This window comes from Anarrhichthys ocellatus, unplaced genomic scaffold, assembly GCF_004355925.1.
Source record: "Anarrhichthys ocellatus isolate YVR2014 unplaced genomic scaffold, GSC_Weel_1.0 scaffold33, whole genome shotgun sequence".
Classification (NCBI taxonomy): domain Eukaryota; kingdom Metazoa; phylum Chordata; class Actinopteri; order Perciformes; family Anarhichadidae; genus Anarrhichthys; species Anarrhichthys ocellatus.
Window position 1 is genome coordinate 5,133,691 of NW_022280063.1, and position 18,249 is coordinate 5,151,939.

The 18,249-nt window shown below is 41.7% G+C and overlaps 1 protein-coding gene across 2 annotated transcripts; it reads left to right on the forward strand.

Moving 5' to 3' along the window:
* Positions 1–2,722: 2,722 nt before the first annotated feature.
* rassf8b (Ras association domain family member 8b) lies at positions 2,723–17,827 on the forward strand. Of its 2 annotated transcripts, none has more exons than XM_031865799.1 (9): positions 2,723–3,153; positions 9,988–10,159; positions 11,849–12,199; positions 12,363–12,568; positions 12,941–13,144; positions 13,253–13,381; positions 13,664–13,786; positions 14,536–14,662; positions 15,154–17,827. In XM_031865799.1, the coding sequence occupies exons 2-9, from the start codon at positions 10,048–10,050 to the stop codon at positions 15,267–15,269; spliced, it is 1,368 nt and encodes a 455-aa protein (XP_031721659.1). In that variant the 5' UTR covers positions 2,723–3,153; positions 9,988–10,047; the 3' UTR covers positions 15,270–17,827. The 2 variants fall into 2 exon arrangements, with proteins under 2 accessions (XP_031721659.1, XP_031721660.1); XM_031865800.1 differs by having other exon boundaries at positions 2,724–3,153; positions 13,253–13,321.
* The last annotated feature ends 422 nt before the right edge of the window (positions 17,828–18,249 follow it).

Genomic DNA, 18,249 nt, shown 5'->3' on the forward strand with positions numbered 1-18,249 from the left:
GGTAGCATTAAAGTGTAGCTGTGGGAAATATGACTGAGCTAACCTAACTGACTTTATTAGGCAATCTAGAAAAATGTTATTGCATTACTTTATTTGAGTTAAGTGATTTTATTTTTGTGATGTGTGTAGTTCATAATCTTCCCAGTCTGGACCATTAGTGTTTGGTCAGATATTTTGCTTATAGGCCAGCCCAGTACCATGGCAGGTCGTGAAATAGTCACGAAATGCAATCTATTGGTCTTATGTACATGTCATGTTTTCGTGGTGACACACGATTACACACATCCAAGTGACTATGCAATGGTCAGAGTAGTGACGTATTAAATGTAGAGAAAGATAACAGGGCTTTCAACCACAAGATTGTTGTTTGACACCGCGTGGCCCAAAGTATTGTTGTGGTTCTGTTGCCTCAACCTAATGTTTGTTTTGTTACCGAGACCTAACTGTATGTAGCTGTTTTAAGCCCAATCATGATGTTTTTCCTAAAAACTCAGTGGTTTTGTTGCCCAAACCCAACTTTCATTTTGTAGCGGGATGTCTTTTACTCCTCATTCAAAAATAGCTCAGACATTAGCAAGCTAACGTTAATTCTACCTACATTTAATTTAGCGACGCAAAACCTAACGGAGTGTAATAAAACTCATTTTATGTGGTGGTGCGACCAGTTTTAATTCAGTAACCGATAAATCTCCACTTTAAGCACTTATACATTATAACTAGGTTTGTACTTATGAAGAGCAGGTGCAGCTGCACACAAGCACAGGTGTTTTCACATGTCCTAGCTGATTAGACCTCCGCTTCATGCTTGGTGGAGTCATGCAAGGAAGGAGTGTCTAATGAGGCAAAGTGACAACACCTGTAAAGGGACCATAATGACTTCTGTTTCTTTCAGACTGAAATATGGTGTTTTGGACTTCAAATGCTCTACCTACACAACGCTTTATCTTTCTGTGATGAATAACCAAGCTTTTGCTTTACTTTTAAATCATGACCGTGACGCTATATAAGCAGGAGCCTGTCAATGGTGCACATTCATTTTAAAGACGGGGCTTTAAATCCTGAAAGTATCTTGTCAAACGTTTTCACCACTGCCTGCAAGAAAACATCAATCCCATATGGCTCGATTGTCACAACAGCTGAACCATATGTTGGGGGATTTAATTGCTGAGTTTGGTTCTAAATTGATATGTAGGCCGACAACGCTGGAGCGATCGAGTGCTATTATAATTAAAGCTGGCTCGAAGCAGAACCATATTGTGGGTTTTATCAAATTTATGGCTCATGTAAAGACATTTGCAGAGAAAATGGGTTTGCCAGAGACGGCCTAATTGAGCGTCAAAGAACAGATTAAACACTAGATGCAGCAACTGTTGTGTGCAAGTGTTGTGCACAAAAATAAAAAGTCCTGCGTGATATCATACACATCATATCTGCACTGAAATTTACAGTATACTGAAAAGCTGAAGGTCATCTGTGAGTTTGCTTTATCAGCAGAACAGGCGGCTGTCATGATTAATGCCGTGAGACACGAGTGTGGCTGGAATTTAAATAAGGACACAGACACGCACATGCATCACACTTTTTAAGAAAAGACTTCTCTTCAAGTAAAACACATCTCTCAAATATAACATGCTGCTGTTCTCATAAGGCAGAATTATCACAGATGTGCATATAATGCAAATGGCCAGTCGGTGATATGTCACAGCTGCAATAAGAGCACTGAGAAGTGAAGCTTAGTGGCTGTTGCCATCAGGATGGGAATCATTTCACTTGAATTATAGATATTCTTTTTATAAATCTTTTAAGAAACTATTGAAGAACTGAAATCTTCGCAGAGCCTCCAGGGTAGAGCGCTAACTTTAATATGTTTTTTGACTTTGAGATGGGAATGACGTCATTTTTGTTCAGTCTCAAAGTCAAATTTCTAAGTTTTTATCCAAAACACTCCATGAAAAAGATCTGTATTGAAAAGCAACCTTTTCAAAGGGGAATTTAAAGTCCCCTGTGTTTTGCTTGTTGTTACATTGATGGATGTTTGAGCTTCACTGTGCAGAATGACGTAGGCGTATGTGTGCAGAGTTTGACACCAGAAGGCTGTTTTCACAAAGTTTCTCTGTGCGCACAAGAGTTCAGTTTTAAGACGTGTATATGTGCGAGCAGGTTTTTGTGACATCACAACTAGTTTGGAGCCAATCACGGGTCAGTATGCAACTTCCACAAGTTCGGTGTGGAAACTTTAACCGAGAATATACTTTTCAGTGATGTAGATGACATCAGTTGTTAAAGTTTGGAAACATATATTAATACGCATGTTATTATGGATTTGTCAACAAGGGAGAAGGAGTGGAGTTGGGCTAGATGTCGTGAACTACTTTAAACTAGGTCATTTAACTTTTCTTTGGAAAAACTTTCAGATAAATTCAATGCAGTATTTTTTCTTTACTTATATACCAACATTAATTAAAAAAAATAATTTTAATTGAAAACAGAAAATAAGAAACTGCACAAATCCTAAAGAAATAAAAACGAATAAATAAACGCATACCCCAATTGGATTGTGACATGAACAACCATGCAGATAGAAATATGTGAACAACACTTTTTATTTATGGATACAATGTCACCCTGAAAACGCTGCTTTTCACCTGACAAATATAAACTGCCTATATATAAATCGCTGCAATGTTGCTTCTCGGATCAAAACCGCTTCAGCTTCTGTGTGACTGCAAAGTGCATCTCGGGGTCCATTTGCGTCGCGTTGCAGCTTTAACCGGTCCATCATGCCTTGCGGTGTCCCAGTTCAGTTCCGATGCAATTTACAACGCGCCCTGTGGTCTTCCCACACTGGCGGGGCAGAGCAGCGGGCTAACAGGCGCAGCGGCAGATGTTGAGAGCCCCATGTCGGATGTCCAATAACCGGCTGGACGCATGTTTACATCCACACGGGTGATACAGGCGGGGGACGTGCGCACACCGTTAACTCTAATGCAGGCTCGGATCAGCGCGGAATAAACAGGATCTCCCGCATGTAACCCGCAGAACAAGCAGCTGAAAGTACTGGATTTTTTTTTATCCCAGAGAGAAACACTGAGGCTACAGCACAACTGCAGAGTTTAAATGCTCTTGCACACAGTGATCCAATGCTGAATACAGGTATGTTGTTGGCGATTTACGCTGGACTGAATGCAGTCAATGTCTCCAGCTTGAATGCGTCAGTCTAGGCAACATTTAAAATGTGCTGCCAATAAGACAAGGTTTGTAGGCTATTAAATGACCTCATTTATATCATTTCATTGTGAATGTCCAGTTTGTTATTTATTTGGAAGACGGGGAAAAAAACAGAGCTATCACTGGTCAGCTGGAGTTGCATAACTTTATTTCGCAATTGGGTCAGATTTATTCACGTATTTCCTCTTTATCCTCCCTTTTTGAAATACTAACGTGGTAGACTATTTTACAACGTTTATACATTCACACAAGAATACATCCTTAAATGGGAGTGATTGTGGTGTTCCACATGGTGACATACTTGATGCATGAGCCAGCAGGACATTAGTGAGTGGTCAGTGGATCTGCTGAGCCCTGAGCAATGATGAATCTCTTTATAGAGTTGGGCAATAAGCGCTCACTCAGCAGTGGCTTTAATCAGAGTTCCTTCATCTGAGTAGTAAGAGAGTAGGAAGTCCTTGAGGCGCACCTGTGATATGGAAGCAAGGGAAAAAGTCACTGATATTGTGTTTGTGGCAGGAACAATGAATATAAAAACAATGAAAGAACAGTTTATTCATGTGTGTGCAGGACAATATAACATATAAAGTTATGTTATTGCACTAGAGAATTTGGCTTCTGCAAAAAAAAACTTTTGTAGTTGAGAGATATCCTGCCCCATGTCTCCTGTTTGGATTGTGTCTAATAGATGTTTAAAGACCATTTCTTGTCAAATAAAATGCGAACTAATAGCAACTAGAGCAACTATTATTTTCTCGATGTATCTTTTGGTCTATAAAATGTCAAAGAATACAAAAAAATACCTGCCACAATTTCTTAAAGCCCAAGGTGTCGCCGTCAAATTGCCTGTTTTACCATACTAACAATTTCTGAACTTGTATATATTCAGCAGCAAATCCTCACAAATGTATTTAATAATTAATTGATAGTCAAAAAATTGCTTGTTAATTTTCTGTTATTTGCTAATTAATGAATTGCTTTAGGTCTGTATAAGATAGCATTAAAAAAACTAGAACAAACAAAGTATTTTTATCACCTTTTTAAAATAGAAAGCTGGACATCAAATCTCTGAATCAAAATGATTGATCTCACAATGCTTAGCTATCTAAACTAGTAAACATGTCCAACATGCGCTCCTAAAGCACAAAATGTAGACTTTGCAGTGTGAATCCAGTCCAGACTCCCCCTCCCACCACCTCCATGTCAGCTAAGCTCCGAGTCTTACAGGGTTAAAGGCTTATTGTCTCCACCAAGCTGATTAGTTTTAACTTTTGAGACTGCAAGGTGGCAATTTGGTCACCCCAACTTCAATATGGGGATTGATCCCAGCACTTGTGGAAATTCAATAAATATAAAGCTGAGTTATATTTGAATTTTTTCCCATATGTCTTCAGCAGTTTAACAACTTATTTATGCACATGCTAGTGGAAAGTGTGATAAACACATGTCCACTGCCATATCAGGTGTTTTCAGATTAAGATGTCCACCAAATGGCAGGTGTTGCATCCACGTAAAACTCCACTGCCTGTTTGTTCACAGGAAAATCTTCCGTCGTATCCCGAATGGAAAGCTGTTCTGTCCGATTACTCCCTGGATCTTTTCACTCAGCTTATTCCAGCTTTGTGTTTAACCTGCAGCCACCTCACTCTCCTCAGCTGACAAAGTTGATGTGGAAGTAGCACACAGCTGCAGCTAACAGAGCACTCATGGAGAGATTGAAGCAGAGGTCGTAAATTGAAGAGAAAATGGGAGGTTGCAAGGTGTCTTGTTTTGATCCAATTTCACGTTTGAATCATTTTGATGTCTTTGTCAGACTTCAGGGTGGACTAACAGTGTATGTAGTGGGAACAGAGAGGAGAAACAGGAAAGATGAGATAGTGTTGTATGATATGAGGCTGTGTGCCAACTCCAAATCACAAAGTCATGAGCATAGTACTGCGAGGGCTGCTGAGCCCCCCGCCACGCTCAATCAAGAAAAGTGACAATTTGTCCGAGGACACGGGTCAAATCCTAATTTAATTAGCTTTTCATGTTTGAAAAACCTGCTGACATAAGCATATCTTGTGGCGTGGCTCGTCCACTTTGTTACAGACTGAAACATTTGAACTAGTTTAAAGTTTACTTTGTGTTAAGTCCTTTTTAGCAAATGTTAGCGTGCCAACACGCTAACTACAAAGGTGAACATGGTAAACATTGGGCCTGACGTCAGCAGATTTAGCATGCTGCTGTTAGCATTTAGCTCAAAGCAACGCTGGGCCAAAATAATGTCTCACAGAGCTGCTGGCATGGCTGTCGACTCGTGTTCACATATTTGCTTTGGCTAAAGCATCCGAGGCGTTATATTCACAGCACTGAACATACTTGCTGTGTATGTTTTACCTTTTTTATAGTTTGGAAAAAAAAACTTACGTTGACTTGTAATAAATAAGGTGTGTGTTTATTCACTTAAATTGCTTGTACAGCCAGAGATGAATTTCCCCTTTTGGAGGTCAACTAAACTGCATGCCGGCTCGCTTAATTTCCACCAACAGACAAACTCCTGAGCTTGAGAAACCCCGCTGCTGCAGTAGTAGTATACACCTCCACGTTTTCTCGCAGCCCACATTCAGAGGAAACAAAGAGGAAGTGACAGGAAAGTAGGGGTTGCTTCTTAATTGTTAGTGATTGTTTGGTCTACTTTCCCAGACCGTGCCCTCCAATCAATCCAGTCATCTGTGTAAGGCCTCGGACAAAGCCAGAGCCGCGTCGCCATGGTGAGGGATTGTTTGCATCCAGTCATGCCGCTAGCCATGTGGGCTCACACACACACACACGTGCACACACACACACACACACACACACACACACTGCAGCATGCTCTTTTGTCTGTGCACCACTTGTTTCCGTGGACCCCCTCCTGCTGCCTCAGCCTCTTTGTTGCTTTAAAAATTGTCCCCTGATTGCATCATTGTTGTTGTTGAACTGCTCCGTGCTGCTGCTGCTTTAAAACGCCACGTCTTCTTGATACAAAAGTCACTAAAGTCACATTTTCAGGTCTGTTCGTAAAATATAATTGGACTCCGAAGTGTGCTATGCTTTCTGCACGATAGAAATGGTGCTATATTCAATATACTATTAGCAGTTCTTTAAAAAAATACAGCATCAGTACCAAAATATGTACTTAAACACACCTACTTACAACTCGATAGTGTCTCAAAATAACTGAAATAAAAACCTATTTAGGTATATTTCAGTAATTATACATCATTAATACATTAAGTAGATTGTTAGTATGTCAGAAATTGCACACTTCAAGTACAATTTCAGTTAAATTAACCACAATGTATTTATTTCCATAAAGCTTTACCCTTAATAATAATTAGATTGTACAGACACTCAGTAATCATCATTTTGTTGTGTCCTGTTTGTTGTTGGCAGACTGCTGGTGAGGTGAGCCAGGGTTGAAACTTCAATCAATGAGTTTGTTAAAGTGCAATTATAAGTGATGGAGTCAGAGAGCACTGGGCTGAAGCAAGGCAGGAAGTTAACTCTTTGGTTGGTATTTTGAATATAAACCCCTAGTTGGTGTGACATTAAAAGCTTTTCTTTTACATCTTTCAATCTTAACATCGTTGTACCTCTTCAATGCTTATCTCAAATATTAAAGGGGCTTTAAATGGTATTTTTGTGCTGATCCGTTTAATAAATATCCCTCCATGTTTGAAGAATGACGTATAAGAAGCACTGACTTGCCAAAGCTGTCCCCTCCCAAGATCTGCCTTCCTGTGGCATCCTGAGAATGAAACTTTAGTGGAGGCTGACTGAAGTCACCACTAAGTTTAGCTCAACAGTTAAGCAGAGAAGAGACAGTCTTCTTCGTGTGTGAAACCACATGGCAACAGCAAAAGCTGTCCCAAACCACAAATGTCAACCCCCAAAAACATTCATATGTGGTAACTTTGTCTGTTAGAATTGACTGTCCTGGATTCTCTATAAATGGATGACTATGTGAAGGATTCAGTATGCAGTTGGAATGCTTTGGAAAAGGAAATTCCAACGGCACCTTTCCCAAAGGTTCAGAGGTTACTCACTCTGGAGTTGTGTCGCTCAGTCTGACACTAAATATGGAACGTATACATTTACAAGGAACTGGACTGAAATAGAACCACTCGTGTTGCGGCATACTAATTTGTGTACACTCGCCATCTAGCGTGCATGATTTATTTATTCACACTCTGGCAGCGGGGGGGGGGGCTTCAAAGTGACTGTAATTTAAATCAAAGACGTAACCAGCGGAAAAAGTATGGAAATAGCATGATGAAAATTTAGAACAATATCGCAGCAACGGCTGTCGTGAAAGAGGCAACGGAGAGGTGGCTGATGTTCGGGCGAGCCTTTCAGTGATTCGAGTGTTGGAAGTTATTAGCGGGGGTAAAGAAAAATCGAAGCTCGTTTCCACAAGGAAACAGACTGCAGGGTTCATGCTGCTGTGCAGAGAATTCGATTAGTCTGACATTGACCGTCAGGTCACAGCTTCTATATCCTGTGTACTTCTGCTCTCTGGTTCAACATTTAATGTAGATCCCTGTGAAGTCAGCGATTGAGTGGTTAAGAAAATGCTGTTTCATCATCAAAGATCAAAGTATAAAAACCCTATAAGAACATCTGCTTCTGCACAGCTGCCTGCTCCTATAGCCGCTGTGCACTGTTTCTCGCACCTACTAGCATATGTTGTGATATGTGTGTCAGAGGGCCAGTGGGAGCATGTGAGTCAGGGAATTCAGGAAATTGTACAAAATAACAACACAGAAAGGCGTGTTAGTGTGATAAGTTTTTATGTTTTCTAGTTTTGATGGTCATTTTTGATATTGTTAGTGTCTGCAGTAGTGTAGTCAAGAGGTGTCTCCAAGGATCTGCAGTTTTAATTAAATATAACTGTTACCTTGATGGAAAAGGTGACTTGTAGACCTGAAAAGACACTCCAAGCTGTCTTTATGTGGCAACCTGCCCTGCTCGACTCATGTCTCTTTTTTATGTTTTTTATAATAATAATATAATAACGCCTAAATCTTCCACCTTTCATTTATGAGCATTTGCATATTAAAGTCTCTCATATTTGACTCAATTGGACTTCAATGAAATTTGACTTTGCTGCAGCTTGATTTTCTTTCTGTTTTGATAATGGGTTTATGATGATTGTATCACTGAGTTGTGAATGACTTCAGCACGACGTCGCACACAGATGTGCGCATACCAAGTGTGTGTGTGAAAGAGAGAGAGCGATGAAGCAGATTTACAAGCTTGTGTCAACACTTGCTGTTCTTCCTGGTGAGAATTCAATATCGACCGTCATTGAATGAACATTGCATCAAAACATTTCGACTGCAGCTGTGACAGTTTTAAAGGCATAATCACATCATCTGTTCGGATATTGTGTGTTATGAAACCATGTCATGGAGCTTTTGTTATTGCAACAAGTTTGTTTTGAAATAACCTTCAAGTCCAACTTTTCCAATGAACAGTGCATTCAGAATAGAAATGGTTTCACTGAGTAGATCTTTCATTAAACGTGATGTGTTTCCTGCCCTGACTTTCTGCCAGAACTACCACCAAAATAAAAAGCCTTCTTCTTTGCATTGTTGATCCATCTGTCCCCTTACTGTTTCACCTTCATTCCCCCTTAATTCTTTAATTTCCCCCCTCTCTTCCCCCAGTCGGCTGAGCTCTATTCACGGATATAGTCTCATTTACCGGCATCTGGGTTCAGATGCATCTTGCAGTAGCTGTCTGCAGTTACAAATCATCCCGTTCCCCACCAGAGGCGGGCCTTGCCCTTACCAGATGCCTCCAGTGCAGAGGCGTGAGCAACGTAATGCAGTCTCAGTAGGAAAAGGCCTCGAGGGGGGGACCGGTAGTTCAATTGCAGGAGGGATTGGGGTCCCATTCCAGCTGTGATGAAGATGGAAGGCGCCTAAAATGTTAAGGGAGGCCTCAAGCGATATGAAAGTCCAGGATCAGCGCTGAACTGATGGCCCATTCAGGAAAAAGGAGGGCTGCTGCCCAGTAGGGTTGCAAGAGTTTGAGCATTAGGCACCAGCTCCTTCACTGCTCTGTTGCACAGGCCCCGTCGTCGTGGCCTTGCCAGGTTCCTAATGACTGCCTCGCTGCTGAGGTGCTTGTGTCAGCGGTTTGAAATGGCTCTCATTCTGCGTGCATGCAACTGCTGTGAGCTTTCCTGCACCGCCACCAGCAAATGAAAAATATATTGGATGTAGACGGTCACAATCACTGCACCACGAGTGGGTTCTTGCAGCAATTCAACAGCAGCATACCAGGAAACTACTTCAGAGGAACATGTGTTGTAAGTTGTTCGTTTACAGGAGGCTGGTGTCACTCCACCATGTGTTGCTCGTGTTGATATTTTTATAAAGATTTGACCTCTTTCCATCTGTATTGTAGTAAGTGGGTTGTCTAGTGGTTGTAAAGTCATTCTGGGAAGTGTAGGAAATTATAAAGGTTGAAAAAGGGCTAGGGATATGGAGTTTAAGCGGAATGATGTTGATGTTATTGTCATTATTTTGTTTATGTTAAATGCTCCCCTCTGTTCAACAGCTTGTTGCAGGTAACGTATTGTGGGTTTAGAGCATTGTAACTGAAAGCAGCTGTTGCTGCAATGCTGATGAGAGCCATGAGAGTGAACCCAAACAGTAAAGCTTTTTACAAATGTTTACAAGAACAACAAAGTTCATTGCACTCGATGTTTATTTTTTCCTTTTTTAGGGATGGACAGTTAAACGTTATTAGCACCCCCTTGTGGTGTGGAGGAATGAGGGCCTCTGGATGAAGGCCATGGAGCTGAAAGTTTGGGTGGACGGAGTGCAGCGCATCGTGTGCGGCGTCACAGAGTTCACCACATGCCAGGAAGTGGTCATTGCTTTGGCACAAGCCATTGGTAAGCTCAAAAAGACTTCACCGAGTGTTCACAGGTGATCGATACTCGAAAAAGATCTAATGGCACAAGAATATGAGCTGTAGATGTCAATTATTATTGACTATATATATATGAATACACAAAAAAACAACTAATAACATGACAAAGACCACCAACAAGAAGACCCTGTGAGATGAAATCTTCTCCATCTGCCTCCTTAAATTTAAACTACGGTGGTGTGAATAATATTTAGTCCCACATAAATCCTAATGGGGATTTTTATTTGCTATGTGGGTTGTTGGCTATATTGGCCGGGCAGTTTGTCAGAAATACTGGAGATGATAAATTGCAATAAAATGAAAAGTGACTAGAGGGCACAAAGAGATTTTCACCATAAATGGGCTGCTCAAAACGAGATGAGTCATGCTGCAGACTTTGGTCTATTTACGTGCTGTACAATTACAGAGAACTAAGTTGACACTCTGTCTCAATGTTACTTATTGCATGGATTGCATTGTGCTTTATAGCTGTGAAGTCAAGAGCATAATAATATGATTTCATCAAATTGAAGGATGTGTACTGTTTTTAAAATGGACAGATTTTCAAGGTATTTCTCACTAATCCCCAAACATAGATTTTTCTCAGAGCTAAAACCCGTCTTTCATGGTGCCAATGTAGCAGAAATTATGGCGTCCACTGTTCTTTGTGTTCGCTGTGCCTTTTGTCCAGGCCAAGGCACTCTGATGTGAATGGCTGTAGTGATGAATGCGCCTCTTTTACAAGGACCCTTACTGTGTGAGACGAGGGTGAGGGTACGATGGGCAGTGTTTTACTCTTATCTATATTTGCACAGGAAAGAATGCAGGCGTACACACACACATAGAGCTGTGAACCACTGAACATAGCCCTTTTCCCAACACAATCACTGTTTGTTGAGTCGAATGTTCCCACTGTTAAGATCTTTTACTAAACATGATTGTGAAGCTCTTTGAAATTACCAATGCTGCACACGGGTGGGAGAGGTATGTTCTTTCTTGCAAAGCTCTTTGAAGTTAATTTTTAAAGCGTGCTTACAGTAACTTCTTACCAACGGGAGTTTCAACCATGACAACATACACAAAGAAGTACCAAGCCATTAAATGATGCAAGTTACTTTACAGGCCAGAAATCTGCGTGTCGTCAGCAGCACAACAATAAAAGTGAATTGTGTTTGTGATTCATGAGTACAAGGGGGCCAAGAATAGGTCTTTGGGGTACGCCGCGGGTTAAAGGGACCCCCCCAAAGGAGAAAGCAATACCGACTATACAAAGAGAGTTTCATTGAACAAGTTTGAGCTGAATCAGCTGAAGGCATCATCTCTGTTCAAACGCAAAAATAATAAAACAACCCCACAGCCGTCATTTAGTTTTGATTAAAATGTTGCTAACTGGTGATAGGTGGATGGAAGTTTATGACATCACCTGTAACCTGCCACTGAGTCCCGCTCACTTAAAAACAGGGAGAAGAGGACGAGAAAAAAGTTAAATACAAAAAATCTCGAATGAACTAATCAAACCTTTTTGGAAAATGACTGTATTCTGTGATCTTGTAGAACCCCATCGCTCGTGGTAGGAAGCTGATTGAAAATAGATGTTATCATGGCCTTTAAGTTGTCATAAATGTTCTGTAATAAAGCGCCACATGCCTTAAATTTTCTTGTTTTGTCGCAGGACGCACTGGCAGGTACACCCTGATCGAGAAGTGGCGGGAGACAGAACGTCACCTGGCACCGCATGAGAACCCTGTGGTGTCTCTCAACAAGTGGGGTCAGTATGCCAGCGACGTCCAGCTCATCCTCCAGCGAACCGGCCCGTCTGTTAGCGAGCGGCCCACCTCTGACGGGCAGGATCGCGTCCCAGAGCGAGGCTTCTTCCGGCAGAGCCTGCCACCTCTGGCCAAGCTCCGCCCGTCGGGGACAGACCGCTCGCTCAAACGAAGGGAACCCAAACGCAAGTCTCTGACCTTCACTGGGGGGGCCAGGGGTCTGCGGGACATATTTGGGAAAGGCAGAGATGCTGAAGGTAGTGTGTTTTAGTTTGTTCAATATATTCAAGCTTACTGTTGTCAGTAATAGTTGTTCCTAGTTGGGCACATAATGTCAAAAGTCCTGGTTTTACTGTCGTCCTTCTCTTTCATTCCCTCCCTTCCACAATCGAATAACCATCCTTTCATCCGTCCACTCAGCCAAACAGCCCCAGCAGCGGGGGGTGAGTCTGAACCTGAGCAGGGTTGGAGGTGTTGGAGTAGCATCTGTAGCTGGGAGTCCAGCCAGAGAGCTGAGCCGGTTGGTGCAGCTGCAGAGAGACAAACTCCAGGCCCTGGAGAGCCGTCTGCTGGGCTGCGAGGCCGAGCTGCAAGACTGGGAGGAGGCCGTCGGCGAGGTCGATGAAGTGAGTAAAACCACAGCTGCTAGCGCTGTTACTTACAGGAAAAGATTATGTGTGCAGATCCATAACACCTGCACTCTAAAACCCTCACAAATGTATTAAGTTATATTGCATTCACACAAAGTAGTAGACACTGGCCTCTCATCCTCTGCGCCGGCTGTTTTCTGGCGTAGCCGGCGTACTACGCACAACATTTGAAATCTTAATAGCTCAGCAGGCGCAGATGGGCTGCAACGCCAGGTTCCATTCACAATTAATATCACGGCCCGTTAAATGCCTGCAACATCTTTTATTCCTTTACCATGTTTTTTTTTTAAATATGTTTTTTATATTCTTTGTGGGGCTCCAGAGTTTTCACTATTTTTCTCTTACCAGGGAGGAAACTTGGAGGAGGACCTGCTGCTTTTCGAGCAGCAGGTGAGGAGGAACGATGCAGAGATGGAGGAGGAGGAATTCTGGCAGAACGAACTGCAGATTGAGCGCGAGAGCGAGCGGCAACTCCGGCAACAGCTAGTCGAGCTGCAGGGCCGCGTACGCGATTGCGAGGCCAAGCTCTCAGAGTACTTGGCACACATAGAGGTGAGCTGCTGGGTTCATAAACGGCATGAAAAGCGGAATTACTTTTTCCGTGAAGACTATTTTCATGCCAGTTATTCCATTTGATTAATTATCTGCCATGTTCTGTAGAGCATGGAGGGAGGCCTGGAGCAGGAGCAGCAGGAGGCTGAGCTCAACCAGAGGGTCAATGAGGAGGAAGTACGATCTAGTCTGTTTTGGTCTCCAAGTAAACACCCAACAGAATTCAAGCAGAGAGCGGTTTGTTGAATTGCTGAGATCTCATTCAGGTCTCTACAGCTGAGGACCCTCTCCAGTGTCTGTCATACAAAAATGCAACTTCACATAGATGAACACGAATGAACGCTGCATTGTTTTTCACAGCAAAGGAACTAACATTTTGAAGTTTTAACCACATTAAAGCATGAAAGAGCCCTCCTACATCTCCACTGTGAGGATCGGTTTTCGTTTGCCCATTACTCCTTAAAAAAAGTTTTTGATGAGCTTCGGCTTTCTCTCCTCACTTGCCACTCTGGGTTACAGGTGCGATCCCAGCTGGAGAAAGTGAGGGCAGAGCTTGAAACGCAGAGCCAACACACGGCTCGGCTGGAGAGCAGCTGCAGGGCGTTGGAACGCTCACTTGGCCAGTCCGGCAAGAGATTACAGGTCAGCTCAGATTCTGCTTATTATTTTAATTTAGTTTTTTGACACCAAAGCCTGAAAATTGAATTTAAAGCACCCGTGGCAGCTCAGAATACGTGGGGAGGATGTTGAAGTTTTATTTTTTTTGAAAATGGTTTTAAAATGCTCCTTTTTTTTTAAGTTTCAGTGCAGGGAAATTCAGTCCTCTGCTCACAAGTGGAACCATAGAAGTCTAAGCTCATTTAAGTTGTGGGCAGTGAAGCGAAGTTTTAATCTCTGGCTTGCGGGGATGTGCATTGGATCCTTGGCTGCTTGCATGCTTGTATGAAGCGATGTGCTCTATGTACAGGCGAGGTCCGGTAGGGTGTGGGAAGCATGAGGTAACGGGAAGGGGAAGGAAGAGAGGGTATTACAGCATTCTTCGTCTGATTAGAGAGGGGCCTGAATAAGTACACAATCCCTCGCTTGCAGTTACGTAACCATCTGGGAGCTAACTCCTCTCTTTAACGGTCTCAACTGGGTTATGAATTCTGGAGAGATCCTGAGCACAGTGGGATCCCATATTGATTTCCACATATTAAATCCACCTCAGTTAAAAAGCAAATTCATAAATGTAGTTTAGCGAATGCAGAAAAATATATTCAAATTAGGTACAGGGGCTGAACTCATGTTTTAAAAGTAGTACTCATTTGAATGCACCGTGAGTGTATTATTTATTAGCCTTGGCATAGACTTAATTTAGTTGTCATGGTGTTTTTTTTTTTCCAACACAGGAGAAGGAGCAGGAGCTGGAGCAGCTGACTAAAGAGCTACGACAGGTCAACCTGCAGCAGTTCATTCAGCAGACTGGTACCAAGGTCACCGTGTTGCCTGCTCAACCTACAGGAGAAAACAACAATGGCACGTACACACACACACACACACACACACACACACACACAGACAGACAAGTAACATAGACATGCATGTACACACCAACAGAGACTCAGACCCTTGCCACATTACGATCACCTTGTTCATAAAGGTCAATTTCATAGCTAACCACATTTTGACTGAAATGCTTTGCACACATTGTCCTCACATGTGTATGTACACAGTGTCACCATGTGGTCATCCTGAGAAGGACACGTTGGACTTTAGACTTGAGCTGCTGAGGCAAGACTGTTGTGAAATAACAGCTTAAGTCTGTAACCCCATTACATGGACCAAATCACTGGCAGCCCTGAATGCAGAAGACTTTCACAGTTCGTCCAAAGGAAAATCCCCCGGCTAACGTTTTGTGTTTATCAGGAGGTGGTAGAGCGTTACGGTCCAAGATTACAAGAATGTCATGTCAGATTGTTAACTCAAGTTGTTGTCCTTTTTTGTTTTTGTTTTGTTGCTTGCTACAGAAGTGGACTCTGGTTCTCTGAAACGACTTGGCTCTTCTCGGCTTTTACCCAGCGACCTTCGCACCCTTCAAAGCGCCGCGACCTCCAGCCTCAACCCTGAAGGCATCTACGTTTGACCCCAATTTGTGTGGGAGACATTATTTGAGCAGCAGGGTCGGCCTGTTGTCAATCAAATTCTTCTGACTGAAAGACTCCCCAAACTGTTGAAATGCTCTTGAGCAAGGCACTGAAACAAAGTATGGAGGATGAGTGGGGGTACAGTTCTCACATCTGTTTTGCACCTTTCTTGCTCTGCTTCCTCTTCCGTCTTACTAGGACTGAGAATCAAACTGATGTCAAAATCCATTTGCAAACTAATATTCAAACCGTCTGTACTCCGGTAGGTGAGGGAAGATTCCTCTTACAACTCTAAACTTCCATTTTCTCAGAATAACAAAAACAACTACAAGCCAGCAGATGTATTTTTGTTGCCGAAGGAGGCTTCAGCCAAACAGATACACTTTATTTTTTATGTTGTAAATCATGAAGTGAAGGATGCAAAGTTTGGACATGTATAAACATAATCCATGCACGAGCATGCACAAACACCACACCTGTGCTATAACCATAGCCATATCTTATTGCCTTACTCTGGCGTTTTAAAACCAGATGTCTATAATGTTAAAATAGAACTCAAGGTAGCTACTAAACTATGCGCCATAGAAATTTGATAAAATACTCGGCACCAATTCAGGTGATACCTAGTCATGGTAACTGATGTCAGTGTAACTCAACAGTGTCTCAATCTTTTTTTTCCCATATTTTGATATTTGTTATGAACAGGAATGCATTTGCTTTATATTTCCTGTTTGACAAAAATGTAAAAAATGTTTGCCTATCATATAAAACAAATGATAGAGGAGAAAATAATGGAGGAACATCTTCAACTATTGGGACATTTCTGGTGAAATAGTTTGGCTCCAGGTTCAGTTTTATGTCATATTTGGTGCAGAGCCATTAATCTCCTCTTTGTTTCACTTGAGCACTTTCTCCAAAAGCTCTGAAATATGAAAGAAGCGATGAGGATGAGTGATGACAGAGGCCTTTGTGCCTGCAGTGTAAATCCAGTGTGGAAAGTTCTTTTTTTTAACAATGACTTCATACTCAGTTTGACCACCAGGTGGCGACAAAACATCTATTATTCAGACGCGTGAAAGTTAACTGTGAAAGTTGCCTGAGGTCTGATGTTACCTGTCTCTATTCATTGTCATGGGTCAAACATGACTGGATATTGTTTTTGTTTCAAAGCTTCAGCACTTTAGCCTAATAGTTTATAATCTGAAGTGCCACTTGGATTGTTTGACATATTTCACTGTGTTCATCAAGCATGCACACACACTTCTCAAAGCAGTATTACACCCACACACTGCAATCTCTTGTTCCATCTGATTTTTATAATGAACTAAAGATGTCTATTATGAACCAAAGCCAGTGTGAAAATCTATAATAGTTAGATGAATGTACTTTTTTATGTCAATGCAACTTATATCCGTGAAATATACCAACTCGAGTCCAATAGTAGACACGCTTTCAGGTTTCATGGTTTGCTGTGCCAGATGGTTGAGCTCTGTCTTGTTGCAACAGGCTAAAACAAAAAATACACAAGTCTGGTTGTTACCAAATTTGCCCATTTTTTATTTGATGATTTGTCAACACAGAATAAAAGGATATTTCTCAGAGGATTTCTACGATGGAACTGACACAAACTGTGTTGGAATGTATGTTCTAATAAGGGTCCATACGCTTTTGAACTTGAAACAATTTCAATGTTTGTGGATGTCAAACCTGTGAAAAGAAAGTCTCAAAATGATGACTGTAGAAAAGATTTGCGGATGTGAGAATGTCTAAATAGTAAATGCACACAAATGCCTTTTGGTCCTACTGTGGGCTGTAAGAACGCCGCTAAAATTCATACTTGTAACTTAGATCTGGGTGTGCATGTGTAACTTTAGTGCCGAAAACACTGTGGGAATTTAGAGTGCTGAGTTTCACACGCAGCTTTCTGATTTGCATCTGTGCTCAAATATTCACAAGCAGTTCTCTTGTTTCAGAGTTTGTGCAGCCTCATCTATAAAGTGATGCGTTTGTTAATTGATGTAATATAAGGAGTACTTTTCCACTGATACTTAAAGTATATATTCTGATGCTAATACCTTACCACTTCTGCAATACGGTGGTAATTCTACTTTTTTAGAGTAAATTACTTCCTCAACCACTGACAGATTTTTTTGTACACATTGGCGTCGTCTTCAAAATCTACAATCATTTTTTACCAACTTCCATTTCTCACAGGTTCACAGAGCGCGATACACAACCACAAGCTTTGAAATCATTTCACCAGCTCGATATCTTATTGACCCTCACTTGAGCCCACAGGAAGAGACTCGTGTTTGTGCCGTGAGCGATAACAAAGTGAATTCCTCCCTCCGGTGTGACGGATCTTTGTTGTTTGCTCTGCGGTGCAAAAGGTAACCGGAGGAATTCACGTCACAACTTTTGCAAACTATTCCCAGAAATGAACAAAAAGTTTTCTTTTCTCGCCTCCGCCTCCCTTAGTATGCAGCATTATTGTCATGACAACAATCTCAGCTGTAGAGACTGTAACCCGCTAATAAAGGAATCACAGTTGACTGAACGTTTTTGAATAATGGCATGCCTTACTGGAAAAAAAACAATAATTGTGTCTACAGATTACAGCAGTCTATGGACTTTTTTTAGAAAAGTAGATTGAAGTCTGAAATATGCAGAATGCTACAGAGGTTATGTTTTAATGCTGTTGTTTAATAGGCAGCTGTGCATGCATGCAATAATGTGTGATTGGGTCATTTGGACTCCCAATTACGCAACAATTCATCTGAGAATGATTTTATTTTGGTTTTGTTGTGTCCCTTTTTGCCTTGCTGACATTTACACTGGTGGAGATTTGAGCTTTGGTAAAGAGCAGACAGCTCAGTGTACCACGAGCGGAACAATGGGCAAAACCTGCACATTACTGTCATTCCTTATGATTAAATTCTGGCAAAGACAACATCTATGGATGTAAAAGAGATCCGTGTT

Bases quoted from the DNA above. Each gene is read 5' to 3' on its own strand.
- rassf8b (XM_031865799.1), top strand. From the start codon at position 10,048: ATGAAGGCCATGGAGCTGAAAGTTTGGGTGGACGGAGTGCAGCGCATC. The intron at 12,200-12,362 runs GTAGTGTGTTTT...CCGTCCACTCAG, and splicing joins GAAAGGCAGAGATGCTGAAG to CCAAACAGCCCCAGCAGCGG. The intron at 12,569-12,940 runs GTGAGTAAAACC...TTCTCTTACCAG, and splicing joins CCGTCGGCGAGGTCGATGAA to GGAGGAAACTTGGAGGAGGA.